Raw genomic sequence first — 21,559 nt, forward strand, 5'->3', positions numbered from 1 at the left:
TTTATGTTCTTAAAGAGTGTCAGCTATGGATAAAAGATGTTTAAAGTTAAGGTGTCTTAGCTCAATATAACATTTGCCTTCCTTCCTTTATTGCAAGATGTAAATAATATACTGTTAAATACAAACCTCTCAGCCATTAAATAAATATTGATATGTTCTTGATCACTTTGTGTTGTGTGATGGGTTTTGAGGCACTGCTGGCCTTGCAATTTGTCATTTATAAATGCTTTGTAAGGCATAGATAGTCCTCGCTTTAGATGAGGTCACACAAAATACTTTACTAAGAACTAGTAACTACCTTAATAAATCATGAATTAATCATGAATTGCAGTATTAATACGCATTTATAAAGCATATATTAACATAGTCCCTCACCATTAGTGCATATCTAAATCATATATATAAATGCATGAATAATGTACATCTAAATAAGTTATTAATCATTTACTAACACTTTATAAATGATGTTATTAATCATCTACAACTCCTTAATAATTGGTTTGTAAATATATAATACTTCATTTACAAATGAGGAATCCATCATTTATAAAGTATGAAAACACAATAATGAAACACATAATAGACGAGCTTATTAATCAAGAATAAAACATTTCTAACTGTTGTTATGAACTGCATACTAATGAATTATTAATGTAGGAACAATGCTTTATAAATGATGAATTAAGTGTTTACTCATACTTAACTAATGCTTCAAAGTGTTGTGTCACCTTGTGGGTGTGTGGTCCTTCTCTCGTGGTTAAAATTCTTCAGTATGCTAACTTCAAGTATATCTCCACTTAAAATAAACATAGTGTATAATAAAGTAACTGAAATGATGACCAAACCTAAGAAGAAATAATAAGAATAAATTGGAGTTATACTATAACAACTCAAACCATGTCATCATATACAAAAAAGGTCATGCTGTGTTTAATTTTAGGAGTCACAATATATATGTCAGCGATGGGATGTAAGTGATTTGCTTGACAACAGGTGTTCTCACTGCATTTCAGTCAGCCATGGTGTTGCCACCTTAGCTTCTTTGTCTAGATTTGGGAACAATATGTGTTAACTCTGAACTTTACATTTACTTCGTCATCAATTTGATAATCTGCAAATGAAAAATGTGGCATACAAAAGCTGAAAGCCAACCAAACAGACAAACTTTACGGTTTAATTAATGTACACATGAATAAAACTAATCTTTTATCGACTATGAAGTACATCAATGAAACAGATGTTCAAAATAACTTAAGAGATTTCTATAGTAGGCATAAAGAAGGGCTATGTGGTAAAAATGTCAGCCGCCCTGCTGCTCTTGATGAACTCTCTGTGCCAAATGCTTGACACTGCTTGCGTAAGTAGGGTTCTTTTAAAAAATTACCACATTTGCATGACAAAGGCAGATGGCTTCAGGGTACTAAGGAGGGGGAGGGAGGGGTTGGGGTCTGAAGGGAGTCAGGACACAGACAGGGTCTTTTGGACAGACGCATTGGGATTGTTTGGCTCTCTCCCAGTCAGGAGACCAGAAACTCTGCTGGATATGCGGGATATTGACGCCGAGGCACTAGTAGAGGAGTCTGGACCAGATTTGGGTTTGACCATACCACGCATGGAGTTCCTTCCCAGTGTACTCAGAGAGACTTTCTGCTGCTATAAAGGAAAATGGGGACAGAGCGACAATGACTCAGGACGTTAACTCCAGAATTTTGGAAAACTGCCTGCTGATGAGTGACACGCTAATAGGGTCTTGTACTCACTTTGTGACTTTTTCTAAATTAAAGCAGAAATATTATTTTCTAGGTAAAATCAGTGGTCTATTTCATTTGGAAACTACACTGGTCTAGAGATGACTGGAGCCCTGCATACTGGACTCATACTCTTCTCATTTGTGGTAATATTAATAATATTTAATGATGTAACAAGAGCCATGCAAATAGTTTATTTTGTTATTTTTATTAAGATTGTATCATATTGCTAATCAGTAAATCAACTTTGGAGTCTTCTAAATTGATAACGATGACTGTGTTTTCACAAACACACATAAACTATATATTGTCAAATGGCAGATAAACTCCAACTTGTGCATTCTGCTTACAGGCAAATGTTATAAAGCAACTGTTAAAATAAAACGCAAACTTGACTTTTTCTCCTGTAGGTGGTATGTGAGAGTGAGCCAACACATGCTGGGCCAGACAGAGTGGGGGAGTCACATGGTGAGACTGTTAATCACTTTTAGTGGCCAGCAATTAAATTCATAGTACTGACTTCTCTTTTCCATCCACTCTATCCGTCAAAAAATCATTGAATATGTTATTGATTGCTGCGTTACTATTTTTCATTCATGCTTGTTGTGATTGTTTTCTTTGTCTGACTCACCAGGGAAATCAAGACTGGTCCATCTGACTTCTCACTGGGCCTTCCAGCTGGCCAATGACTCACTGGCCTTCTCCAGTGCTGACAGATTCTGCAGAGGCCAGTTCAGCTCCCTTGCCACCCTTGAACAGTCAGAGGACCAGGAGGGAGTCTTGGAGCTGCTTCGGCAGAATGGACATCATTCACCTATCTGGGTCAGGGATCCCAGCAAAGCAGCCTCTGGGGCTGTGGCCCTCTCCAAACAGTGTGAGTGCAATCAGTGGACCTTCAAACATCTAAAGTAAGTTAAGAGATATATACAAAACACTTTCATCACTGACCACTTCTTCTGCTTTTGTTTAGATGTACAGTTCTCAGCTCTAAGCTTCCCAAAGAAATCCCGTGAGGGTTTTGCTCGTGTCAACATGTCCTTTCCCACTCTGTCGTCTGTCAGTGTGTGTGTTCGAGTTCAGTGGAACCCAGAGTGGAATGAGGTGTCAACCATCTTCTCCTATGCTGCACCTGTCTTTACCAATGAGTTTCAGCTAAGAGGCCAAGTAGATGTGCAGGGACGCATCCTCCTTGCACTCATCATCCATGGGAAGCACCTGCCATATAAGGCGTCCTTCCCCAACGACGGAGCTTGGCATCACATATGTGTCACATGGCTCCGGAGCAGTGGCCACTGGGCTATCTATGTGGATGGGGACAGAAAGGACATGGGCTCAGCCACAGACTCTTCCAGGAATATCCATGGGGATGGTATATTTATACTGGGTCAGGACCAAGATTCATTTGGAGGGAATTTCACAGAGCCTTTTTTTGGAAATATCACTGACCTTAATGTTTGGAATATGTCTCTGGAAACAAGGCATATCCATGCTCTCAATGCATGTTCACCCATAATCCCGGAAGTGCTCTTCAGTTGGAATCTTGCCTACCTAAGCAGCCACCCAATGGTGAAAGAGGTTCAGGTCCTTCTTTTTTGCCCAGGTAAGATCACATTCTTTATATTCTAGTAGTCCCATTTCAGGGGCTACCTCATTCAAGTCAGCATTTCATCACGGGTGACTAAGATTGATCCTCTCCAAAGGGCCCACCAAATGTCTGTGTTATATTTAATCACCCTGTGCCTAAATATGAGGAACACAACTAATGTCTCTGTAGGTGAGGGGCAAAACGTCCTGTAAGTGACTATTCAGACCAAATATAACCCTTGTATAAAAAAGCAAGGGGCTTCATTGGTGGGGCGTGTTTTAGGAACTTTGTGTTGAAAGTTGAGCCAAGTTCAAATGTTTTCAGTGTATCTGGCAAGCCACGCGTTGGCTGGTTTACTACAGCGGTATGAACCCCATATAAATCGATTTTGCTATGATTTAATTGCAATAAACGTATAAATGATGCTGAAATAATTAATACTGATGCCAATGCATGTCTCTATATGAATATGAGGTACTATCGCAGAGCTCTAAGCGCCCACAAGTAACTACAACATTGTTTTCCTCCATTTTTGATTACACGGAAAGTTTGCTTCGCATTCAGTGTGAACACACCACGTCAGTTGTTCTTTTTTCAATTAATATCATAGTTGCTAACCAAGCTAGCACTCATCAGTACACGCTGGTAGCTTATGCTAAAGGTACCTCCTCCAGAGCGCCACCTACTCTTCCAGATATGACCACATCTGATTCCAAAGAAAATAAGATGGCGATGGCCAAAATGCTAAACTCGAGGCTTCAAAACGGTAGTCCACAATCCAATGGGTGATGTCACGGTCCACTTCTTATATACAGTATATGATTGAAACCCAGGATGTGTCATTCAAAAGAATTATATTGTCACATACAGTAGGGGTAATATTGTTGTGAATGTTGTCCTATTTGTAAAGGAGGCACAAGTTAAGCACGCTTGTCTTAAACCCTCTGATAACAAAACCTTTGTTGGACAAAGTTTGACAAATCGCTATATTATTTGTAAAGAAATGATGTTGAGTTTGAAGTAAGTGAAAGTTATGCGTACTCTAGACTTACTCTATAGACAGTCTGGACATTTGGAGGTTTTTTGTCAGGTTTCCTTCTTATAGGATAATTCAGATTTTTTACAATTTGGGTCCTATTTTTTGTAGTTTTTGCAACAATTATTTTGGGGATTATATTGTTGTACACACCTCATTATTTACTGAAATTGGAATCGGAAGTGGCAAAAAAATGGAAGCAGGTTTTAGAAGGAAAAGAAATGGACTAGTGAAAATTGTTTCCAAAAGACAACAAAGGCGAAAGGTACAATATTTACCAAAACCATCGTAGGCCTATTACCCAACAGTTTACAGATTGACTACCTGCTTAAACCTTGACCCTATGTATTTACTATAATTGAACATGCACACAATTGTCCTGTGCAATGGAGGAAGGATTAGTTGAAGATATTCCAGGTTTGCTCACTTTCAGTTTTACCTCTAAAATAATATGGATAACCTGTTGGTTTGTTTCCAACCTGTCTCAAAGTCTGACCGCTTACGTTTCTGGCCTCGTTGGACTTTTTTGTAGTGATATTGTGTAACTACGTAAAGTTGGGTTAATGCAACAAAACAAACGTTAGCTTTAGGCAACAAAACCACAACCATAAAACCATAACGTGTTGTCGAACACTGGTCTCGTGGTTGAAAGTCCTGTGTTTGTTGGATACCATATATATATATATATACCATATTGCATTTCCTGACTATTTCACTATTTCCTGCCATAATACTGGGCTGTGTGCAGTACTGTATGCTCTTGCAGTCGGGAGAGCAGCTGCAAAAGTAAAGCGCGATGGAAGTTGAGTCCACCACAGCAAATAAAACATCTTATTATCAATAAAGTTGACTAAATCTTATGGGAACTACAATAAGCTACTATCTCCTAATTACAAGAAAATATCTCATAATCATTACAAAATATCTCGTAATTACGGGATCATGAACTCATAATTATGAGAAAAGTGAAGGTATAGTTTGGTAAAGTTAGAAAGATATTCAATGATAAAGACTTTATCATAACTCATCATCAAAAGGGTGTTAAAAAACAAACGATGCCTCTTTGCAACCGTAGTAAGGTAGACAACAAACGTTCATCTAAACAAGTCGTCCTCCGAGCTGGACAAATAACTTTTGTTTCTATGTGAAGCCGGCTGTGAGACGAGTGATCAGGGACCATCTACAAAGTGCAATATTCAATAGCTTCATTGTCAGTGTGCAGTGTGGCCTCAACAAAAGCACTTCATACAACACTTCTTCTCCTCCTGGTCATACTACAACACTTATTTTGTGCTTTTGCATGATTTTGGTTAATTTCTATTGGGAAAAATATTAAATAACTTCACTGTTATGCTGAGTAGTGTCACCAAATTCACTTCATGCCTCGTTCTGATCCTCCTAGTTATACTAAAATACTTACTTTGGAAAAAAAATACTTTACACAATTTTGGGTAGTATGTTGCGGATATTTTTCCCCAAAAAGGCCTATTGATGTATTAAGTCACATGATCCACGGGCCGAATCCGGGCCGCCACATCATTTTATGTGGCCCGCGAATCCGCTAGCAAAAAAATATATATGAAAAGTTAGACTTGCAAATAAAAATTTCCCCATAGTCGAAATTATGGGATAGAAAATCGAAATTATGAGATAAAAAGTGAAAATGCAGAGACAGTTATTTAACAATTTGTTAGGGAGTAGTTAGATTTATACAGTTTTACAGTTACAACCGGCCCTTTGAGGGCAACCATGATGCTGATGTGGCCCCGGGAGAAAATGAGTTTGACACCCCTGCTGAAGTGATTTTGGTGACACTACTGAACAGTCCAGAAACACAGGATGACTGACTGCCAAAATGAAGGGCAGTGACAGTGAGTCAGAGAAAAGGAGGAGATGGAGGGGATTCCCACAGCTCCAGCAGTGCGGGGGCAGCTTGTGGAAGGACAGAACTCTATGCAGTGGTGAACAATAACTCCCCCACTGTCTGAGTTTCCTTACCTCTTAAAGGACCCATGCAGTCAGGGTTTTTGTTACAAAAACAATTTAGTTTTTGGTGTTCCTCGATGTTCCTAAATGCCAGTTTTCTTTTGAATCAAATCTGATATTTGCCTCATCCATTGTTTATATTTGTTTTACCAGTGAAGTCATTTAAACAGCCTCAAGTTGACTTGTGTGTGTGTGTGTGTGTGTGTGTGTGTGTGTGTGTGTGTGTGTGTGCAGCAGTGCACCAGCAGATGGAGCTGCAGGGCTGCAGGACACTGCTGGGATGGTCAGATCAGCTCCCACTGTTCGGCTTGACAGACTGCTCTGATCCACTGTTGTTCATCTGCAGGAGCAGAAGAGGTGAGCCTCATGCAATGTCCACAAGAACAGACCAGGGCTTGTGATAGAATGATATAATATTAGTGGTAATGGTGAATGGATACATTAAATCTAATTTATGGTGCAGCCTGCACAAAACAAAAAAATGGTAGTAAATATAAGATCTGAAACATTGACTTTAATGTTGAATATACAAATGCAGTGAGAACATTGAGTTGATTTGTATCAAGGTCAATTCATGAATTTGTACCCAGGGCCATAGCTAGGAAAACTATGTTTTTCATAAATGTTCTTCTAAAAAGATACTACAGTTGAACATCAGTAGAAGATAAGGCCTGTTAGCGACAGTAGCCTCTCATGTGAAGAATAAGAGTATCGGAAAGGAAAAGAGTAAACAATGCTTGCCTGCTGTAACTTATTATAATATCTGAGCCTAAAGTGAGGGAAATCCCCCTGTTGACAAGGAGGTCAGAGATCAGGCTGTGCTGGGAGTTGAGTGTTTTATTCTGGACGCGTTAGCAGGCTCAGGGTTGAACTCTTCCAGCTGAAGGATGAGTTCTTTAAACAGCAGAGCATCCTGCCATTACATCATCCACATTGGTGTTGTGTTGTTTTTGGCACAGAGCGTTACCTGAAGATGAAGCAGATGGCTGATTCTCAGAACTCCCAGCCCACGACCTTTATGAACCATCTGATGAAGCTTTCCAACAAAACCCAGGTAGACTACCCACACATCTTCATTTAGGGTAAAGATAAATCTTTAAAGATTTTACTACTATAAACATTCTGTCTTCCAAGGCGCTTTTCTTTCAAATGACTTCTTAGCCTGTTTAACATATTGAGTAGTCTCTTCAATTAAGCCAGAGAGTGTGATGTATGGTGTATTTAGAATAAAAAATGACATGTTTTATAGAGAACAGTCTAGATCTGCTCTATATGAAAAGTGTCTCGAGATAACTTCAGTTATGATTTGACGCTATATAAATGAATTCAACATTTCATTTATTTTTCTTTCTTTTTTGTTGTTCTACACCATTCTCCAATGATAACAAATTGAATTGTACGTCTGACATGCCGGCGTTTGATATAGGTTTCTGTTGTGCACAGAGGCCTTACCTCCAATAATGTGTTGCACAGAGAACTGGCTCTTGCAAATGATTCAGATTGCCCCCTGAGATATACGCCTGTGTTCAAAGAAGAAGTCACATGGGTGATGTGTCATGATGCCATCTCCGTCATGGTTTTCCTTTCTTTTATTTTTTTTGTAAAATAATCAGAAGCAACCTGTAACTAAATTATTTGCTTCTTCTACACAAACTATAAAAAACTACAAGTAAACTATAAAGCTGAGCACATAGTGTGCCTAATGGTCTGTGTGTGTGTGTGTGTGTGTGTGTGCGCTTCATAACTAACTAGCGTGCACTGGGGATGTCATAATAGAGTGCACTTCTACTTACCTTACGCCACTGGTGCGGATACCAATATTTTTGAATAGAAGCTTAGCTAATTCTCATGCCAAATAATTCTTCACTAAACTTAATTTACAGGAGTATTACCTAAATTTATCATCACCCAGGAAAAAGAAAAAAACCCTTTAAAAAATGATATCATGATCTAAAATAATCCCCAACAATACTGACAAATTATACAACAAATATGTGATCAAATAAGCTAAATTAAAATAAAAACTGGTTTTGCAATTGATAAAAGATGATAAAATGAAAAAAGCCTTGTAGCTCTGTTGAACCCACGGTCTCCACACCCAGGCAGTGCTGGGGCAGCAGCTGTCAGGGCTGGGCAGCCTGGCCGAGGCCTCTGCCCTGCTGGACATCTCTGTCCAGGCCCTGGAGGACACACAGCAGGAGGGACTGCAGCCAACAGACATGGTGTCCATCATCCAGCTGCTGTCGCTGGCTGCTGACGTCCCTGCTCAGCCACTCACCGAAGTCACCAACCACAGCCGGGACATGGTCCAGGAGCTCAGCCAGCACTTCATCAGTGTGGCTGCCAGCGTCATCAGTGAAGACAACGCCCTCAAGTGGCAGGCCATCAAAGAGGTAGCACATACTCAGTAGCACTGCATATTCCCACTGTTTATTTAGCCCTGGTGCATGTGTGGCTCTTCACTGAACTTGTACATTTGTGCATTGTATTTACATCAGACATGAAATAGCATAGATTTAGATTAAGCGCCGCTGTGTTGGAGTTCACCCCGGAGAACGAGAGGGTCGCTTCCATGCGCCTACGGGTTGCGGGTAGCAAGGCTCTGACTGTTGTCTGTGCTTATGCACCAGGCAGAAGGTCGGATATCCGGCCTTCTTGGAGTCGGTGGGAGGGGTCCTGGAAAGGGCGCCGCGTGCCGACTCCATAGTTCAACACTCCCGTGGGCAATGACGGAGAAACCTGGTGGGGGGTGATTGGGAGGAACGGCTTGCCCGATCTGAAACCGAGTGGTGTCTTGCTATTGGACTTCTGTGCTAGCCACAGTTTGGCCATAACGAACACCATGTTTGAACATAAGGTGGCTCATAAGTGTAGCCTACCTGGTACCAGAACACCTTAGGCCGGAGATCTATGATCGACTTTGTAATCGTATCATCTGATCTGCGGCCATATGTCTTGGACACTCTGGTAAAGAGAGGAGCAGAGCTTTCAACTGATCATCACCTGGTGGTGAGTTGGATCAGTTGGCGGGGGAACCGTCTGGAAAGACCTGGCAAGCCCAAACGTATAGTGAGGGTGAACTGGGTACGTCTTTTACAGGTCTGTCACTGATTTCATGTTTGGAAATGTTAACACTTCATGTAGAATTTTAAATGTGCAGATGGCTAGCGGTACTTTGTTATCTAAAGATATATTAAACTAAAATGCCTATCATTGGGAAATGAACGTGCCCATCATGCTGATTGGTCCTTTCGACCAGAGTGGATCTTAGATCAGAAGTTGACAAAAGCTGCAAAAGATGGCTTATCAGAATCTGAATTTATTGCCACGGTATGTTGCACATACAAGGAATTTGTCATGGCGGGTGGTGCATAACATTAAACAATCAACAACAATCAACACAGTGCAAGAAATAGAAACATATTAAAATTTACAATAGAATATAAAAGAATATAAAATAAAGTGCTCAACAAACAGATAACAGTACTGTAAACAAGTATGATGAAGTGTAATGTAAAGTGTCAAGTGTGTTTAAATGAAGAAACAGAGAAGGTGACCTGTAGGGAATTGTCCTGGGGATGACAGTGTCAGTGGGGGTCCTGGGCTTTATGAACCCGACTGCCGATGGGAAGAAACTGTTCATGTGGCGTGAGGTCTTGGTCCTGATGGTCTTGGTCCTGATGGACCGCAGCCTCCTGCCAGATGGAAGGGGCACGAACAGTTTATGTCCAGGGTGAGAGGGGTCGGCTACAATCTCTCTTGCTCGCTTCAGGGACCTTGAGACGAACAAGTCTTGGAGGGACGGCAGATTGCAGCCAATCACCCTCTCAACAGAGCGAATGATGCACTGCAGCCTGTCCTTGTCCTTGGCAGTGGCTGCAACGTACCCGACCGTGATGGAGGAGCAGAGGATGGACTAAATGATGGCTGTGTAGAAGTACACCATCATTGTCTTTGGCAGGTTTAATTTTTTCAGCTGCCTCAGGAAGTACATCCTCTGCTGAGCCTTCTTGGTGATGGAACTGATGTTCAGCTCCCACTTGAGGTCCTGGGTTATTATGGAGCCCAGGAAGTGGAAAGACTCCACAGCGTCAACGGGGGAGTCACACAGGGTGATGGGGGCAGGTGAGGCTGCATTCTTCCTGAAATACACAACCATCTCCACTGTTTTTAGAGCCTTTAGCTCCAAGTTGTTCAGACCACACCAGGTCACCAGATGGTCAGTCTCCCACCTGTAGGCAGACTCATCCTCACCAGAGATGAGTCCAATGAGGGTGGTGTCATCCGTAAACTTCAGGAGCTTGACAGACTGGTGACTGGAGGTGCAGCTGTTGGTGTACAGGGAGAAGAGCAGAGGGGAAAGAACGCAGCCTTGGAGGGAACCGGTGCTGATGGTCCGAGAGGCTGAGACGTGTTTTCCCAGCTTCACGTGCCACTTCCTGTCAGACAGGAAGTCTGTTATCCACTTGCAGGTGGAGTCGGGCACGTGCAGCTGGGAGAGCTTGTCATGCAGCAGAGACGGGATGATGGTGTTGAAGGCAGAGCTGAAGTCCACAAACAGGATCCTGGTGTAGGTTCCTGAGGAATCCAGATGCTGGATGATGAAGTGAAGGGCCAAGTTGACTGCGTCGTCTACAGACCTGTTGGTTCTGTAGGCGAACTGCAGGGGGTCCAGGAGTGGGTCGGTGAGGGTATGCTACACAAGAGACAAAACAGTTGATTCAACCTCCTCGAAATGTTCTTTTGGGGATTCTTATTGAATAAAGGGTTCTCTTTGCCTCTCCTGATCTTAAGACATTTCTGCATTCAAAAAGGGGTTCAAATGGAATTTGAAATGAAGGAAAAAGTAGAGCTAAATAGGTTTTCCTCTGTCACTTTGGTACCTTTCACAGATCAGAATTGAAATTCTCAAAACCACTTCAAATTCAAATTCCACATCATCTAGTCGGTCCATCTTGTGCACATCATGAAACCAATTTGTAAATGTGAATCCTGTTCAATCTCCTGCATCAATCTCCCACATACAGTAATGTGAAACATTGTACTGTTGAAATTGATATATACCAAACAGAAAAATTGCAGCCTTGTGCATTTTTTACATCGTCATCAAAACTTTAGCCATAGTTTTAATATCAGAAAATACTTAGTTGACGTTGATGTTATATTGACATCATGGCGAAGCATTTTGACCATGTTGTTTGTAACCAATGACATAAGGACTTGTCATTATATGATATATATATATATATATATACATGATGATAACAATATGTTTATCGACATAAATATTTACCTTTGAGAGATAAACTAAGAATTATATATATATATATATATATACAGTATATATATGTAAGTGAATGCGGTACTCCAGACAGATAGATAGACAGACAGACAGACAGATAGATAGATAGATAGATAGATAGATAGATAGATAGATAGATAGACAGACAGACAGATAGATAGATAGATAGATAGATAGATAGATAGATAGATAGATAGATAGATAGATAGATAGACAGACAGACAGACAGACAGACAGACAGACAGACAGACAGACAGACAGACAGATAGATAGATAGACAGACAGACAGACAGACAGACAGACAGACAGACAGACAGACAGACAGACAGACAGACAGACAGACAGACAGACAGACAGACAGACAGACAGATAGACAGACAGATAGATAGATAGATAGATAGATAGATAGATAGATAGATAGATAGATAGATAGATAGATGCCATTTCTGCTCTAAAGCTCTAGAGGGCAGTGTGCTTCTATATTTCATATGAGCTCATCATCTTCAGTGAAATGATGAAGTTACCACAAGAATAGTAGAAGAGTTGACAAATGTTACAGCAGCCTCCATACGCCTCTATTGAGACATAGCTTAAATTTCCAATTTTTACATTCTGAATTTCTGATCAAAAAGAGGAAACCATGCTTTCATCCAGTTCACAGTTGGTACATTGTGTTCTCTATAGTCTTTTTTTGTCACTTCAGCCTCTGCTGTGTGCAACATGATGAGGTTGCCTTATGACAAGTGTTGTGTTTCTCTCAGCGCTTGGCTCCCTTCCCCCCAGGTCTCTCAGTGCTCCAAGGCCACCTCAGCCCAGACTCAATGGATGAGCAGCACTCTGAAAAACTGTGGCTGTACTCATCACCAACCTCCCTCACACTGCTCAAAGCTCTGTCTCTAAGGCTCAGCTCTTAGATGGGCATATTGAATTCAGAAAGATGGGTGCCAAAAAGGCAACATCCACAGTTGCACCCACCATTATAGGTCAATCGATTGAACTGTCTGCCCTCTTCAGCCAAACTGTGCAGAACCTCTGGCGAAGAGTTATAGACGCTGAAAGCATTTTGTCATGGTGCGGCATTTGAATGGTCATTTTGAAATGTAGGCCTACTTCCTTAGCTTTGACAACTGTACTCCGGAGGGCAGAGTGGATGAGTGTTGCTGCTGCTGAGACGTCTGTGCTCCGTGTGTTTCAGGTGGTGAACGGCCCCATGGATGTGGTCAAGAGTATTGACCGGATGGTGACCAGCCTGAGCACTCGCTTGATGGCAGAGACTGATCACCTGATCATTCACAGACCTAACATCAGTGAGTCACACACACACTGACATATTGAAACGTTAAACAAATAATATAGCAAAGTCATTTGGTTACAAAGGATGACTCATTTGAGCCAGGACTGGGTCCATCATTGAGGTCCTTTGATAAACTGGCAGCACTGAACATGCCAGATGAATAGCTGAACTTTAAGAAGATATGGTTCATAGTAAATAGAAGAATACTCTTAGTTATATATAGTGCGATCAGTGAGAATAACACTGTACTCATCAGAGTAAATTGCTGAGATCTCTGAATAAAATAATGTCCAATGGAAGCTATTTGTACTAACGGCGTCATGCTCAAGCAATCGTTTTGTTGAAACCCGAGCTGTGAAATGTAACAGAGCAAAGCTCATGGTTTCCATACAAAAAATTCTAGTCATTACAAATGCAACAATCCTTCAATAAATCAATATTGTCCAATTTGTCTTACCGTGGCATTGTACAATGTGACGTTGTGAGAAAAATCTCAGCTCTGATTAATGAATCAATCTTTATTGAAACCACGTACCGCTGGTTTGATAGTGCGGTTATTAAAAATGAGAAGCACAAAAACTTTTGTTGTTACTTAGCATGAGAAAATTAATGCAAAAATACACGTTTTGTTTTATGTTTTTGTTTATGCGGAAAAATATAACATTGCTGTTTCTTGTCCTGTCTTTTTCAGAAGTGGAGGTGCAGCAGCAGAGGCTGCAGGAAGGATCCAGAGGATTTAGCTTCTGTGGGCCTGAGACAGAGAAGCACACCAAACTAGACTGCATCTCAGTCCCACATCAGAAGATACAGGATCTCCGTAACAACGGTAGGTCAAATGCAACCACAACCAATCCTCTTCTGCCTGCACTTTAAGTAGCACTTATTCAGACTTATTTATCACAATGAAGAGTCATTGCAAAGAGAAAAGATGCATTATATTAACGACAAACTTGTGAATGTGTAGCATGCATTCACCCACTTAACCTCCCATGGTCTTGCGGTGAAGGGCAGATGGAGGGGCATTGTTGGGTTTTGAAACAACCCTTTCCTCTTGAACAATGAGTGATCGTAAATGAACTAGAGTCCTCTTATTACTGTTTTATTTGTCCGTCTGTTGTAAGCTGAAGAAAACCTCATCTTGCTGTTGTGTTGAATGTGTAGGCTTCCTTAAGCTCACGTTGGTCAACACGTGGTACGGCTCTCTGTGGCCTCTTTTCAATCCAGAGGAGAACATCACCATGGTTCCTACCGTCACAGATGGCAGTCAGAGGTAAGGTACAAACACTTTTTGTTTTTTATTTTGACATTTTCTACCGTACCATCACCACACCTATCACAGCATAACATGCTTTTATACGATACTATATCGAGGCAAAAGACTTGTGGGCAATGGAATTAATTTGATATTTAAGCCAAGCTTTGGCTTCCATCAGTCCACCAAAATAATCATTGTGCCTACATTTCTTTTGTTGTCTAGAATCAGGCACTACATGTTCCAAAACTAAAACGTAAACAAATCAAAGGATCTTCAGCTAAGGCCACGTTTAACCCAGAGTGATAAAAAAGCTCGTTTTTAAAGAGTTATTTTCCAATTTACTTGCAAATAGAATTACGTTTTATTTCTTCTTGTCTTGGAGTAAAACATATGTGTGAATTTGTGTACATAAACAGGTATTTGGGCACCGTTCTGGGCTCTTCTGTCATATCCACCACAGTGATGGGAGACAACCAGCCGGTTAGCACAGCAGTTCGCTTCCAACTCCAGCACAGAGTACAGGTTCGCAAAACCTCTCAAATATTCTCCATTTTTTTTTCTTAATTATATATCCTATTCCATATATATATTATTTGTATTACAGAATCCCACTGGTACTGTGTATGATCCAGTGTGCGCCTTCTGGGATTTTGATCTCACGTAAGTGCCAATGAATGTTTTGAAAAAGGGCGATTTGGAGGTCTCATATTCCTCTGTAACTCCAGTTATCTTACATGTTCCACCAAAGGAATGTGATTGATTTTGCAAAATCTTTAGATAGGTGCATATTGGCATTCTTGGCATACCTGTGTGTATGTAGATATGCAAGTATGTGCCGTTTGTGTCTTACTAGTCCGGAGGCTGGTGGGTGGTGGAATACCAAAGGCTGTGATGTAGTGTCCAAACAATATGGATACACTGTGTGCTCCTGCAACCACACCACCAATTTTGCATTGCTGCTGCAGGTTTATGAAGCCCAGGTAACATTGCTTTCTCCGATTATCACTGAGTATTTTGTGTAGGCTTTTATCTACAGTATGCTATTTCCAGCTCATGCACTGTGTGTGTGTGTGTGTGTGTGTGTGTGTGTGTGTGTATGTGTGTGTGTGTGTGTGTGTGTCAGAGGAGCCCAGAGAACGAAAAAGCTCTGCAGGTGCTGACGTTCATCGGCTGTGGAGTGTCTCTGTGTGGCCTCCTCTTCACCTTCATCCTCTTCATCACTGTGGGGTGAGTCACAAACATCACAGAGTGCACTCTGTAAAGCACAGAGGGTGAAAAGCATTTCATAAAACCCTCCCAGAGTCACATCAATAAATGGAAGAAAAATACAGAGCCAAATTATTTAGTTATTTTTATCCTGAACACTACTGTGAGAACCTCTCTTAAACTTTGTGTGTGTGTGTGTGTGTGTGTGTGTACCTGTGCAGTATCCCTAAATCAGACCGCACCACTGTCCATAAGAACCTGATTGTTGCTCTGGGCATTGCTGAGCTGCTGTTGATGTGCAGTGACTGGGCGTCTGCCAATGAGGTGAGACTCCACTTATGACGTATTAATAGAAGTGTGTTACAGTAGGTGGAATGTTCATGAAATAATAAAAAAGGGATTGTTTGTAATACATTGAACTTGTGTGGAAATAAAGTCAGCACTGCAGCATAGTGGCTCTAAGGCAGCGTTAGTCATCATCATTAGACTCACTGTTTGAGAAGTACATTTGGGCACATTCTTTTTTTGTTACGCCATTACGCTATTGATACAAAGTAAATACTTCCTGTATTATTCTGTAGGCAGCATGCTTCGTGGTGACTGCACTACTCCACCTCTTCTTCATGGCCTCCTTCTCCTGGATGCTGGTGGAGGGCCTGCTGCTCTGGAGTAAAGTGGTGTCAGTCAACATCAGCGAGGACCGCAGGATGAAGCTCTACTACATCATTGGCTGGGGTAATCTCTCATCTGCCTTCAGTGACTTGTCAAGTTGGAGTTTGATTTATGACCTAGTTACCTGTAGATTAGGATGGAGACTGCATGAGTTCAAATTTCAAAGTCATTATCACAAAGTATTAGCTAACTGATTGTGATTTACATGCTCTAGTAAACCATAGTTAGTGAAAAAGACCACATTTTCCATCTGAAAGCATGCTTTCACAAAGTCAGGATCCTCTGTGATCCAGCATTATGACATCATCAACACAGATCCCGTCCCTGCTGATTTTCACAGATTACCAAATTGAGTTCAATACGACATTTTATGACCTATTGATGGGGGGGATACAGTAATTAAACCAGAACCATGATCTTGAAACCTCAAGATAATTATGTTGTTATGTTAATAAGTAGCATAACTTTAGGAGGCATGTGATGAACGGCTAAATCACACTACATCTACATTTGGTTGTTGTAGGACTCGATTAGTGTGGCAGCCCCCACCCATTGGAATCCATTATTATTATTATTATATTTTACACTTAATAACAAATACGCATCTATTTGCTTGGTTGTCTAACACCAGACACTTACTGACATTACCTCTCTTACTGTAATTTCAATGAAAACATAAAGAAGTTGATGATAGAGAGAGTTCATGTGGAGACAGCTTCACAGGGCTACAGAGGCTCAATAGTAAAGGACTTGGACTTCTATTTTTCTTCTGGGAAATGAATGAATAATAAAAATGATATTACCATGTGTAAATCCTCTACTGTTTACCAGAAATCTTTTTTTTTATTAATTCATATCTAAACACAGGCGGTGCACTGTTTACTTACTTGAGTAACTATGTTATTTAATGATGTATTCATTCATATTTTGCCTGATGATTTTGTCAGTTCCAGGGCTTAATTGAATCCTGGTCATTTTATTAATACATAAACCATGCTTTATATAGAAACTGTGCTCATTTACATGAGTACAACCATTCTTCAGGTTAATTTAATATGAGTACTGGAATATGAAAGCACTGTAAACCAAATGTAAGTTATAATGCTGGTTATAATATTGCCAGTTAAGACAACACAGTTTGATGTGAATCCCTGCGTAGGTTTTTTGTAATGATTCATGCCGGTGATACGTTAGTCCAAAGCCAGTAAAGCCTTTAACTGTTCGATCACAGAACCTCAGGCTGAACAGCGGCGATTAAGAAAAGATGTTAACAGCAATTCAGGTATTGAAAATAAATGTAAGAGGACAAAGGAACTGTGCTAGAACGACTTTCATCCTGTGCACTCGATCAAAGAAACAACATTTTTAGAAAGTGCTGAGACTAAAAAAGTAAAAAACTTAAAAAAAATATGAATTGCAGTTCAATCCACTAACTGTCAGATATATTATCATTTGTTTGTGCTGTAACCTTAAACCCTTCTTTTTTTGTAAACGTCCCGCTGCTGTTCATGTTCCCAAATACATCTGTGAGTGTGTGTTATGTCGCTGAGAACAGTGTGTGAATAAGCAACACAAACATCCGAAGGTGTTGGTCTCAGCTCTCCGTGTTCCCCTCAGACTAAATAGACTCAGAGAACGAAATAGACTCAATAGTCTGTTCTATAAATATGTATTTTAAACATGCTGATTTGTATGTTGTCACAACACTACCGCCGTTCATTTTCTTCTATCAAACTGTTTCCCAGGACTACCTGTTCTAATAGTTGGTGTAACACTGACAGTATCAGTGGATGAGTACAAGGCAGATGATCACTGCTGGCTCAACGTGAAGACTGACACCATCTGGGCCTTTGTGGGACCTGTTATATTTGTCTTGGCGGTACGTAATCTCAGTGTGTGTGTGTGTGTGTGTGTGTGTGTGTGTGTGTGTCTAGTAAACCTTTGAAGTGTGAGTTTTGTGAATATTAAAGTATTGGAAATAATATTTATTTTAAAGTTTAAAGTAGGAAAAGAAAAAAGAAGAGCCAAGGATAATAATAATTTATTAAATCAAATCATTCAAATAAATGTCTACATTGACAACCTGCACTCTGTGTTAAAGCCCGGTGTATTTGACAGTTTCATCTTGAAGTCTGTACCTTGAGGCCAAAAGAATTCACGATAACAATATTATTGCCATATCTATTAACAGTCAGTTAAATGAATCTTTAACTTGGTTTATTGTGCCGTCTGTCTCTTTTATAGCAAATTAATTTCACTCAAAACATGTCGGGAGGTTGAGAGAGAGTCTGTTACCATGACTGTATATATCAAATGATTAAAGAGGCACTGGATTATTACACAATATCATAATATATATACTGTATATATGTCAACATTTCATTTTTTGAATCTCACAGTTATTGTCAATACCGGTATATCACCACACCCCAAAGTATAGCTGATGGAGTTTTTGACCCCTGGTGGTGCTCATGGAGAAGTGTTATGATGAGCAAGTCTTCTTTGTGTTTGCGTCTAACGTGAACATGAGGACGCACCTGTATCCCGGCCCTAACCCACGAGTAAAAGGCAGAGAAAACGTTTCAAAATATTCAAAAAAGTTGTTTAATGTGGTTTAATGATGAAGGAAATGCATTTCATATTGAGCTGGGAGACAGTGCTTCCTACAGTACAAACAACACAGAAGATTCAAGCTTCAGCATTTCTCTTCTAATATTTTTTGACATTACATTTCTCCATCTGAGATAGGCCAGGCGCAGTGAAAAATGAAATAATGAACCTCAGCTGAGTACTGTTTAGTGTGATGTGTCTGCAGCCTGATGAGCAGGGTAAACGTGCCCCTCTTTACATGTGAGTCTGAGGCCAAGTGGATCTGCAGTAGCACGTCTCCTGTTTGCCGGAGGCCATGTTGATGCTGTTGTCCTCTGCCTGCAGGTCAATATAGTCGTGCTGTGTCGGGTTGTCATGGTGACTGTTTCCAGCGCTCGTCGTCGTACTAAGATGCTCAGTCCAAGCTCAGCGTCAAAGATGCAGACCTTTGACCTCACCTGGTGAGATACAATGGCTTCTCTACCTCTCTCTGTCACTCTCTCTCTCCTCCTGCTTTTTGTGCGCTTTCTTTCTTGACTCTTTTTTTCTCTTGTGCGCCCACTCTCTCTCTCTCTCTCTCTCTCTCTCACTCTCTCTCTCTCTCTCTCTCACACACATACACACGTACTTGCTGTTTCCTCACAGTCAATAGAGACAGTGTGAGAGATTGGGAGTTTAGGTTCGGGAGTCTGCTGTGGGAGTTGTAAGAGCTTATCAGCTTAACACCTGGTCCCAACACAACTGGAGGTGTGTGTGTGTGTGTGTGTGTGTGTGTGTGAGAGTGTTCTATCTAGCTTCCTCCTAGCAGGGTTTAGTTCTTTTAGACACTTTTCAATGTGATCAGTGTCTCAAACATGACATATGTGAAACAGTGAATTCAGAATGGTAACTTTAAAGGACCTTCTTATAGGACCTTGAAAACACAACTCTGTTTTTTCACACTTTTATTTTTCAGACAGAGCACATACATACAGAAAGAAAACAAAAACACAGAATAAAAAATAAAAAAGGACCTGGATTGCTCTGTCCTCTCAAAAGCATAAATCCTGAGAAATATTCAGGTGTTCTTATCTTGTGTTATCGTTGACATGTAAACATCGTCCATTTCTCCCACTTCTCACGACATCGCTCCTCTTGAGCTCTTATTCTGTGAGTTAACAGTTCCACAACATACATTTCATTCACAATTTTCAGCTATCCATCTTGTGATGGTGGTTCTAACTTGTGCTATCTCTTCATAATAGCCTTCTTACAAACTGCTAGTGAAGTTGTCAACAGATACCTGTCTTCCTGTTGACACTCCGACGGCCCGTACATCTGTGTCATGTACACAACTGCTATTTATAGGTAGATACCGGTGCGACATATCTTTGGAAAGCTAAGATTCTTGTGATTCGATTTATGCAAACCATTTCAAGATACAAATACCTCTGTCAAACCACCAACCCACAAACAAACATTTAAAATATCAAGGCAACTCACCGATGAAGAACAAACAAAAACGGTCCAAAACTGTCTTGTTACATTGCCAAAGGTCCAGACTAGGGCTGCAACAACGAATCGATAAAAATCGATTATTAAAAGATTTGGCAACGAATTTCATTATCGATTTGTTGTGTCGCGCGATTATTACGCCACTCAATAAGTGGCGGAGATATTTGAGTGTTCAAAGCAGGCCCGGTCGCCTGAATACCGCAGCTAGGAATAATGGAATAGGACTCCGGTTCTATTTTGTGGGTTTTTCTCTGAACTGGAGCCATGATTAAGAGAGACGGCCGGGGGAACCTCACCCGGCCCGGACGCGAAAAGGATTGACAGATTGATGCTCTTTCTCCATTCTGTGGCTGGTGGTGCATGGCCGTTCTTAGTTGGTGGGGCGATTTGTCTGGTTAATTCCGATAACGAACGAGACTCCGGCATGCTAACTAGTTACGTGGCCCCGTGCGGTCGGCGTCCAGCTTCTTAGAGGGACGAGTGGCGTTCAGCCACACGAGATTGAGCAATAACAGGTCTGTGATGCCCTGAGATGTCTGGGGCTGCACGCGCGCCACACTGAGTGGATCAGCGTGTGTCTACCCTTCACTGAGAGGCGTGGGTAACCCGCTGAACCCCACTCCTGATATTAGTCCAGTTTCTTTTTAAATTATTACTTTAACAGCTCAGGGATGTACAAAGAGCAACCTGTTTGTGCACTTTCTGAAGATTATTTGCACTGTGAATTTCTGTTTTGAATAAAGGGTTAGAAATTAATGCTTTTTTGTTTTTTTATCCGATTCATCGATTAATCGAACAAATAATCGACAGATCAATCGATTATTAAAATAATCGTCAGTTGCAGCCCAAGTCCAGACGATCCAATCCAGTAAAATATTTAGTCCAGAACACATTATTACGTCAATAAATACCCACGGACTGCTGTTGCATCATTTCATATTAGCCGGCAGATATGCCTAATTATCTATGTATTTTCGAACGTAACTTCAGTTCGCATGTAAACATTGACGCTCTCTGGATCTCAAAATGGCGGCTGCACTCTGACCTTTAGATTGACAGCTCATATGACCTATTAGGAGCTTCCATGTCCTGTCCACAGCCTACAATAGCCAACGAGAGTCCGCGTTGAAGGACAGTGCCCGCCCCTCTTCTTTTGTGTAAAGCTCGAGCCAATTGCAACCGATCGTTCCGATGACTGGCGCTTTGTATAGCCAATGAAATTTCGAAAATACCGATATACAGCTTCAGGGGTTAGATTTAGAGGCAGAACACGGAAGTCACCTGCGAAACTGCGAGTCAGGTACCTACGTCCATGCCTTAAAATGCAAAGTGTGGCTTTTGAGAGTTTTGGAGATTTTAGGAAAGTAAATAGTGGCGAAATAACTTATAGAT

The 21,559-nt window shown here is 40.9% G+C and overlaps 1 protein-coding gene across 1 annotated transcript in view; it reads left to right on the plus strand.

Annotated features, from left to right (window-relative positions):
- Positions 1-1,849: 1,849 nt before the first annotated feature.
- adgrd2 (adhesion G protein-coupled receptor D2) overlaps positions 1,850-21,559 on the plus strand; it is a gene marked incomplete at both ends in the record, with an annotated part of 37,253 nt that continues 17,543 nt past the window's right edge. The window contains 18 exons of the mRNA XM_079160643.1: positions 1,850-1,894; positions 2,159-2,216; positions 2,383-2,622; positions 2,719-3,348; positions 6,590-6,712; positions 7,315-7,409; positions 8,458-8,748; positions 12,853-12,964; positions 13,643-13,777; positions 14,113-14,221; positions 14,623-14,728; positions 14,811-14,866; positions 15,060-15,186; positions 15,330-15,433; positions 15,634-15,736; positions 15,994-16,147; positions 17,830-17,963; positions 19,019-19,134. Coding sequence (XP_079016769.1) covers positions 1,850-1,894; positions 2,159-2,216; positions 2,383-2,622; positions 2,719-3,348; positions 6,590-6,712; positions 7,315-7,409; positions 8,458-8,748; positions 12,853-12,964; positions 13,643-13,777; positions 14,113-14,221; positions 14,623-14,728; positions 14,811-14,866; positions 15,060-15,186; positions 15,330-15,433; positions 15,634-15,736; positions 15,994-16,147; positions 17,830-17,963; positions 19,019-19,134 — 2,738 coding nt within the window. The remainder of the gene's footprint in view (positions 1,895-2,158; positions 2,217-2,382; positions 2,623-2,718; positions 3,349-6,589; positions 6,713-7,314; positions 7,410-8,457; positions 8,749-12,852; positions 12,965-13,642; positions 13,778-14,112; positions 14,222-14,622; positions 14,729-14,810; positions 14,867-15,059; positions 15,187-15,329; positions 15,434-15,633; positions 15,737-15,993; positions 16,148-17,829; positions 17,964-19,018; positions 19,135-21,559) is intronic.

This window comes from Pholis gunnellus (assembly GCF_910591455.1).
Source record: "Pholis gunnellus genome assembly, chromosome: 6".
Lineage (NCBI taxonomy): Eukaryota > Metazoa > Chordata > Actinopteri > Perciformes > Pholidae > Pholis > Pholis gunnellus.